The following is a 9175-nucleotide window of genomic DNA, read 5'->3' as shown; positions in this document are numbered from 1 at the left end:
AATCTTTTTTTCCCTTACATTTTGACATATTTTATTGAAGATATGTAGGGAAAGAACTGAGTATTTGAATGCCAGCAACATGTGAACAAGGAATTTATTTCCTAAATTAAACTTTCTTGTCTTAGTTGGTTCAGAAAAAAAACACACACAAATTTGTAACTCAGTCAGTTGCCCTTTTCCTTGCCATGAGGAAGATATATTTTGAAATTAAGGGCTCTGAATGTAAGAGAGAAAAAAGTTCCCTATTTCCTTTCTTTCTTGAGAATTCTACTAAGTTGATTCAGCTGACTCAGTATTAGGATATCAAATCAGGAGGATATATAAAACTTAAAAAATAAACCACACAGCTTTAAAGATCATTAGTTTATTATCTATTCTTCAGGTGTTACCTCAGAAACAATCTAGTTATATACAAAAATCTGGAATGTTGAATAAATGCTGATTGATAAAAACATTACATAGCTGCTGACACGGTAAAATTTTGGGGAAAATTACAGCAAATTAATATTAAAGGCTCAATTCTGTGTTGCTTATTGCTATGATTGTGTTCAGAAGATGCTTTCAAGTATATATAACATATATATATATATATATATATATATACACACACACACACACACATATACACACATCCCCATTCATACCCATTCACACCCACACCCACACTTTTCAAAACTCCAGTCCAAAAAGGTCAGAAAAAATATTTACAAAATAAATACGAGGGGAATTTCAAAATTTCTCTATATCATTCAAACCAATTCTTTAATGAGCTGTCACAAAATATGAAGATATCTTGGGTTTGCGGAAGCAGCTCTATACTGAATAAATTACTCGTTTTATTTTTGTTAGTTTAAAAAATCCCAGATAAGAAACATGAACCACTGCTATTGAAAAATATTAATTCTGGTTTAAAATTTTCTATCATATATTCATTAAAGTGAAATTAAGTAACTCAGGGGTGATAGCTCTTACATGAACTGAATTTTAAACTAAGTATGACTTTATAACTTTCTTAAACTACTTATACCTATAGGTATCCTTTCTCTTTCCAAATGGAAGCAATCATCAGAACACTGTAATCATATACAAGTCTTTACTTGCTAAGCAAAATGACATTTGATGTTAAGATTTTTAATATTTTGGGAATGATTTTGGGGTTGAACAATAAGTAATGTGGAACCTGTGCAGCTTTTCATCTCATTGCACATTCCTGGTAACAAAAACAGGGGTACTCTATGAATTACTGGTTAAATTGAAATAAAAGGTTTAGAAAACATTAACTTAATATAAAACAATAATGTGTACCTTGTTGTACTTATGGTATTTAAATCAGTTATATGGTATGTGGAAAATTAACTTAAGGCCAGCTCAGCAAAGAATCAGTTCTTTTGGACTTTCATTCTCTAAGATTATAGGCTGCGTAGATGATCAAATTAAATTAGCAGATACAGAAAAAAACCACACTTATTCTGTGTATTCCCTTTTCAAAGGCAAAATGTGATTTTAAAGCAATGAAATGTGAAGATTTTGCAAATGCTAAAATAAAGTCAGAAAGAATTTGAGAAAAAAGGGAACACTGAGGCTTGTAATATAGAAGCTCTGTTTGTCATTCTTTTCTTTAGAGATTACAACACACATACAATAAGTGAATTTTATCAAAATACAGCACATTTCTTCTAATATATCCAAAAAAATCAATTCCTATGTAAATATTACTGAAAATCAACTAAAATGAGTTAAAATATACAAAGAGTTGTTAAAGGGTTTCAATTAAAATTTTTAAAACTATACAGTACAATAAGCCATAACAACTTGAAAGAAGTGCAATAATATCTGAGTTCATGTATTTAAAAAGTACTGCCTATTTATTTTTATTTTGACTAGCAAAGAAGGAACATTTCTTTCCAACTCACTTTCCCAAAAAAATCAAAGTAGGTTGGTTTTTTTTCACTAGCCCTATATAAAAAGTCTTCATTACATTTGGGTTGAAGAACAATGTGTACCAGTTTAAAATCATCAACTTACATTTCTTAATAATTAAAAATGAATTGCAATAACTGAATATTGCTCTTATGAAAGGCTAATGATTAGCCTTAATTAAAAACAGTTATTGGTCTTCTATGGCACTTTTCCCTGGTCCAAACAACCATGTATTAATTCTTACCACTGCACATTATTCAATCTCTACTCAATTACAAAGGAGAAATGATAAAACAAAATAGTTCTGGTGAACAAAATTAATAAACATACCATCAATTATTTTATACAACAATAAGGAACAAAGGCAGCCGGTGGTAAATCACAATTACATTAATAGTTAGAAACCCTTTAATGACTCTGAAGTGTCTAGTTCACATTTAATGTTACCTGTAGGAACAGCCCTTAATTGAAGTTCATTACAAACTGGTAGGTCTAACAGACCCCATCCCATTGCTAAATAACTTTCCACAGCAATTCTCCATCACTGTGCCACTGTTTCACAAACTTGCTTTGGTTACCTAGCTCCATGCGTATTGTTTCTTTTTAATTTAACAAGGCAATGCAAGGCCAAACAAAATCAAGATGGCTTTCCTAACCCTTTCTGCATCATGCATTCCATGAGTGTTACAGGTAACACGTCTTAAAAAACTGGCCATTTCAGTTTCATTTAAAAACAAAAAAAAACAAGCATCTATAAATAAGCTTAAAATGGAGTACTGATTACAGATCAGATTAAAAAGTACCACCATTTGCACAAAATCAGGGGATTTTCATGGCAAAGAAAAATGTATGGGGATATAGACAATAGGAGGTAAAAAAATTTGTGACTAAAAAAATAAAACTTCAATCACCAATAGCAGATGAATAGTCAATGGCTACGGCAAGAACAGATCCTGTAGAGCTCATAAAATGTAATTACAGTCTTTTTATTTAAAAAAAAAAAAAGACATTACATGTTTTATTGCATTATTCTTTTGGTAGACAAGCATTTTTTTTTTCAATTCTCTTGGCTTCCAGACTGTGATAGGAAATAACTTTTATCTAGCCTTGGAAATGAACCCAACCAGCACCACCTTCATCTACCCATTCATCTATACAATGTGCACGTAGCAAAAACCAACATTTTAAATCTCTTGCCCACATTTACATAAAGTGGTTTCAGCAGAAAATATTAATACCAGGTGAGGTGAATAAAAATAAAGGCATAAACAGCTACAGGACAGACAGCCCTGCCATCAGTCCAAAGCCTTGCACAAAGTTTAGTAATGTGTATGTGTTATCAAAAAATAAATCTACAATCCATACAAGAACACAGGTTTGTTCTTGTAACCTCGATTGTTATGTTTAAAAATCTAATGAGATTTATTCACCAGATGATTCTCCAAACAGTTTCCTGTATGTTCCATACAGTGGTTCTTGCCCTCTAACCACGAGTTCAGAATTTCATTAATGTACAAATTTTTCACATAATCTTTCAAGTTCCTTTTCATATATAAAAATAGTCTATTCAGTTCCCCTCAGATGTCTTTTGCAATGAATCTTGTTGACTCTTCCTTTAGTCCACAGTGCTTATGAGGAAACCTCTCGTATAATGATGAGTTCAACTGTGTTCTGGAAAGTTTTTAGCAAGGATACTGCTTGTCCATGATCAATATTGATAAAACTGTAGCCATTAGCCTAAAATGAGAAAGAAAATTTCTTTTCTAAAAACATTCCCATAGTAACTTATTTGCATTTATTCTTCTGCCAATAAATACCTCTAGGTGGCTTCTCCTGCTAACAGATACTTCTAGATGGTTTATCACATGAGGAGAAATAATAAGTGACAAGTTAGAAAACTAACTACTCAGTCATTTTTACATAATACTGATTTTCTAAGGAATCATCTATTATCAGGATTCACTACAATATTCCCAGTTATCTTTTCAATAAATATGTATAGTTCTCATCTGGTTTCACCCATGTTTTATTCAGAAGATTACAACTTAGACTATACTTAAAATACCTGTTTCTTGGGAAAGGGATAGGAAATACAATAAGTAGTTTGCTTGTTTTTCCCCTCGCAGGAAGCAAAAGTGGGTGATCCAGGTGGCATATGTTTTCTTTTCCTTTATTCTTCCCACTTCCCCACCTTGGTGAAACTGTGCAAAGTGTCCTAGCAATAGTGGCCAAACTTCCAGTGTGCCCTGGGACACCTGGGAGCAACAGAAGGATTTCCTAGGGGTTTTTCCCTTCCTTTTGGCTTTGTAAATTTACTTACCTTAAAGTCATTAGACCAAACAATGGATTTAAGGGAACCCATTTGTAATCTGTACTCCTGCCTAATTGTGAGCCCCATTTCTGTTTCCAACCACCCAGAGGATGTGGAAAGATGCCTTTCCACAGCTAGAAAGGAATGCAGGACTTTCCAAGCCATGTGAGTCCTTCCTGCCCCCCCCTTTTTTTATTTTGCTCAGTTCTGATTGGACAATATGGACTTATCCCAGCCCTATTTGAACCCTAATCGTCATTTCCTTTAGACAGTTGTTTAGTCTTTAGCTTTAGCAAAATCTCAGGAAAAATTTCCAAGCACTTATTTTTTTATACAACTTGTTACAAATAATTTTCCAAGGTAAGGGAAAGAATTTTAAACTTGAAAATATTAAATTAGTCAGTTAAAACACCAGTAAATACTTCTTTCCTGACTGTTTATCAACTATATTAAATATGACTATTTTCAGGTTGATACATAATATTCAACTGAATAAGAATTTTAGGACAGGAACATGAAAAAAATATAAAAAGATGTATAATAATCACCTGAATAATTTTATCCCCTGGTTGCAATAGTTTTGATGCTGGTCCTTCAGGCTGTACCCTAGTAACAAATATGCCCTTTAAACAAGAAAAAAAAAGAAAAAAACTTAACTGAAGACTTAAATGACACAGTAGAGAGGAGTACTCTTAAGTTGACATAATATTTAATAACTTTTCCATTTCGACATTAACATCCTATCTCTTATCATTATCGTTGTTGCTCTTCCTTCTTTTTAAAAGAGGTCCAATGACTCGATGGGGGCGATGTCTTAACTAGCACATGAATTGGGCTGAAGGGATACAGGAGTGCACAGAGTCATCAGTCTGAGTCATCAAAGTCTAGTGGCAGGATAAAAGTCAAGATGACTGGGGATGGCCCAGGATGAAGTGGATGGCTTTGGTGGCTTCGATGTCTGACCACTCTCTAGGTACTGCAGAGAGCCTATTTCACCTCTGCTGTCAGGTCCATCTGGAGCCACAGATGAGAGCTGGGTGACAGATAAACACCAAAGGTGGATGAGCAGCCCTGAAAAGGACTCAGCAAGCCCTCATGCCAGAGGGGCTGGTCCTCCACCCTTATAATAATAGTGACTGGTAAGCTGAGTGGTAGAATTGTATAGTGAATGGCAGATTGGCCTGAAGTGGCAAAAACTGAGTCTAAGACCTGTCTGTAACACACAATAGTTACAGACTGTATGTTGCCATGGATCAAGTCACCTAATTTTTCTGTGTTCTAGGAAATTCTCAAAGACTACAAGTTATAGAAAAATTTTAATTCGTATAATGGAGGGAGTTTCCCCACTAGGAATTCCCTACACAAATCAAATCACTGTAGATAAAAAGAGAATGAGTGTGTGTCATTTATCTAACTAGAATAAAGAGAATAGGGGGTATACCTTATATGCTGTGGTATCTCACAGGGAACCTTGTACTCACAGTTGCTCCTTAAATACTTGCAGAGCTGAAATGAAGGAACTGGGGTTTCTGAGTCTAGAGAAGCCTTGGAGGAGATCTCAGCAGCTGCCTACAAATCCCAGGCCTGACTAGCATCAGAAGCAGGGGGAACTCTGAGAGGCTGAACACCTCCTTGTCTTGTGAAAGTAGAGATGACTCGCCAAAGCCACTCACCTAATTATCAGCAGAACCAAGGTCTTTGGGCACTAATTCACTATTTTTGAGGGAATGTTACAAATAAGAGAACAGACCTGATTTTGTCTATCCCAGAAGGCATAATTAAGACCAAAAGGTAGAAATTACAAGTGAGACTGAAGAGTCTCTGACCTATTCAGAAATTCTTTGATTAAATTCAAATTAGCTCCTTAAGTTATCCATACCGTGTTTCCCCGATAATAAGACCTATCCCAAAAATAAGCCCTCCCCTTACTCTGTAAGATTCCTCTAAAATAAGCCCTCCCCCGAAAATAAGCCCTATTGAGATTGCTACTGTAGTGAAGGTGATCCCCTGCGCTACACGCTACATTACGGTACCCTCTGTATGCACCGTCTCCCCCCCCCCAAACGCACGCCGCGCTCCGAGCTGCATCCAATCAGAGCTGCAGCAGTGAGCGCGTCATCCTGTTCTTCCCCAGTGATTTGCTTATTGAATAAAGGTACATTTTTTTGTTCATATTTACCTGTTTATTAAAATTGCTGTCAATGTTCATTAAAATAAGCCCTACCCTGAAAATAAGCCCTCTGGTGTTTTTCTGTCCAAAAAATTTAATAAGACAGTGTCTTATTATCGGGGAAACATAGGTAGTAACTTTTTCTCAGTCCTCCTTAGCTCTCCTTTTTACCAGGACGCATCTATCAACTCCTACTTTACCGAGAAGATCAAGGCCTTCTAACATGAGTTCCCTCAACAACTCAAAATTTTTCTGCATCTTGATAAAGATTTTACTTCCTTTCTTCCCTTTTGAGGTGTATCCCACCTTTTCCCCAAGGCTAACAATTCTGCTTATGCCTGTACATGTTCAAATCTATTCCATTTAAAACTCTGCAGCCCCTTGAATTACCACTCCATGTTTTATTGCCAAATTTCTAATAAAAGTGCCCTCTACCCAACCAATCCATAATTATTTATTAAGTGCCTACTTCAGAGAGGTGCTAGGGATACAAATAATGGAAGAAATCATCTCCCTATACAAGGAGCTTACATGCTGTCAGCAAAGACAGGTATATATAGGAAAATGTAAAGAGAAAAAGAGAAATACTCTGGGAAGGAAGGTACTAGCAATCAAGGAATCAGGAAAGCTTCATGTGATGCAGACTGAAGGAGATGGGGATGAGTGAGGAGGGAGGGCAGAGGGAAGTGCAAAGGAAGAAAGATGGGAGGAGAGATGTAGTGAAGTACCAAGAGAAAGTCAGTGGAGCTGGTCTCCAGAATGTAGGAATAATGTGCAAGGGGGATAGAGAGACTGGTTGGGGCCAGGTTATGAAGGGTTTTGAAAAGGACAAAGATGAGGTTACATTTGATATTAGAGGGCCAAGGGAGCCACTGGAGTTGAGTGAGTAGGGAATGAAATGGTCAGAACTGTGTTTAAGGACAATTAGGCCTGAACTAAGGTGGAGAGAAGGGGTCTGATTCCAGAGATGTTGTGGAGGTACAAGATGACTAGATGAGTGGGGTGAGGAAGCAGAGTCAAAGATAATTCCAAGGTTGGGAACCTGGGAGACTGAAGTAATGATGGGGCTTTTGAGAGAGATGGGGCAATCAGGGTGGGTGTGAGGTGTATGGGTAGGAAGTTCAGTTTTGCACATGCTGAGTTTGGGATTTCTCTAGCACATCCAGTTGGAATTGGCCTTTATTTCTAATCCCTTTGGACTTTTCTGCACCCTCTGGGAACTACTATGTCATTTCTCACACCATAAAAGAGAGACTCCTGTACCCCTGAGTCCTATTCTTGATTCTGCAAGTAAATGATTTGAGACAGGATGATGGGTGAGATAATTTCTTAGGTCTTCTCCAGGTCAAAATTTCTAGGATTCTTATGAATTATCCTGACTCTCCTAATGACTACATGTCATGTCAGCATCTTAATGTTAACATGCCCAATACTGAACTTCTTATCCTTCCCTCAAACCTGCTTACCTCTTGCATTTCCTATAACTGTACATGGAATTTATTATTATACCTTTGATTGATTATCAAGGCTCAAAATCTCAGAATCCAACCATTATTCCTTCTTTTTTAACCAATGCCCTCCCAAGTCCAGTCACAAAATCCTGCCAGTTCTGCCCTGAAAAAGTCTTTCATGTAATTCTTCTTTTCTATTCCCATTGCCCGAGTCCATGTGCTTCCTACCTCTTACCTATTGCAACAGCTTCCTAATTTGTCTCTCTGCTACCCCCCATCTCTCCCCTACCTGTCTGAGTCATCTTGTAAAAAGTATTAAGTTTTATCATGTTAACTCCCTTGTTTTTAACAATCTTCAATGTCTTTTTCATTGTCTGTAGAATAATGGATCCAAACTGCTAAGCATATTATCCAAGGTCTTCCGTTATTTGGTATACATCTTCTTTTATAGTTTAATCTACTACTTTTCCACTATTTATCCAGTAGTCCAATGATACATGACAACTCATTATTGCTCAAAAACACCTCACATTTCCCATACTTGTATTTTTAGTCAAAAGTATTTTTCCTGGAATGATCTTATCTATCAAAATTCTACCTATCCTTTTAAGGTATAGCTTATTCATATCCTTATACACAAAACCTTCTCTGAGTCAATGAGACAGGGATAGTTTCTCCTTTCTCTATGAAACTGAATTATTCTTTTCATTGTACTTATTACAGTCCGTATATCATTAGTTATTACATTCATATCTCTCCTGCTCTAGTTTAAGTTTTTTGGTTCTCTCTCTTCCACACAGTCCAATACAATATAATCCTTTGCATATAACAAACATTCAATAACTGTTTAAAAGTTGAAACAACATAAAGGACTACCTTAAAGGGGTAATGAAGCTCATTGTCACAGCGAAGGCTAGGCTACCTGTCAGAGATGCTATGAGAGAGAGGATTCTAAACCTTAAGGCCCCTTTGAACTTGACCTTCAGAAAATCACTTTCCTTCTTTAAGACCTCAGTTTCTTCATCTAGAAAGTGAGAGGGTTAGAACAGATACTCTTGAAGTTCCCTACTAGCCTCCAATTTATAAAACTTTTAATCTAAGACTTTATGATTCTAATATACAACTCTTGTAGCCAATAGTATCAAAAGAACTTGCTAGAATTCATTATCTGATAAATGCAAATTTGGGCAAATTTTTAGAAATATATATATTTTTTGCTTTTTTTTGGAGGGCAATAGGGGTTAAGTAACTTGCCCAAGGTCACACAGCTAGGTTTTGTGTGTGTGTGTGTGTGTGTGTGTGTGTGTGTGTGTGTGTGTGTGT

At 36.0% G+C, this 9175-nt stretch overlaps 1 protein-coding gene across 6 annotated transcripts in view; it reads right to left on the bottom strand.

The window, feature by feature from the left end:
• Positions 1-348: 348 nt before the first annotated feature.
• The window catches only part of ERBIN (erbb2 interacting protein), a 188206-nt gene continuing 179379 nt past the window's right edge, over positions 349-9175 (bottom strand). For all 6 annotated transcript variants that reach the window (XM_069096431.1, XM_069096432.1, XM_069096433.1 and 3 more), the window contains 2 exons: positions 4780-4854; positions 349-3657 (listed from right to left, as the gene is read on the bottom strand). In XM_069096431.1, coding sequence (XP_068952532.1) covers positions 3550-3657; positions 4780-4854 — 183 coding nt within the window. In that variant the 3' untranslated portion in view covers positions 349-3549. The remainder of the gene's footprint in view (positions 3658-4779; positions 4855-9175) is intronic.

The sequence above is a fragment of the Petaurus breviceps genome, unplaced genomic scaffold (assembly GCF_028583685.1).
Source record: "Petaurus breviceps papuanus isolate PSGF00001 unplaced genomic scaffold, PetGlider_PUasm1.0 229, whole genome shotgun sequence".
Classification (NCBI taxonomy): domain Eukaryota; kingdom Metazoa; phylum Chordata; class Mammalia; order Diprotodontia; family Petauridae; genus Petaurus; species Petaurus breviceps.
Note: the sequence above shows the minus strand (reverse complement) of the source record. Positions and strands in the feature narration are given on the sequence as shown.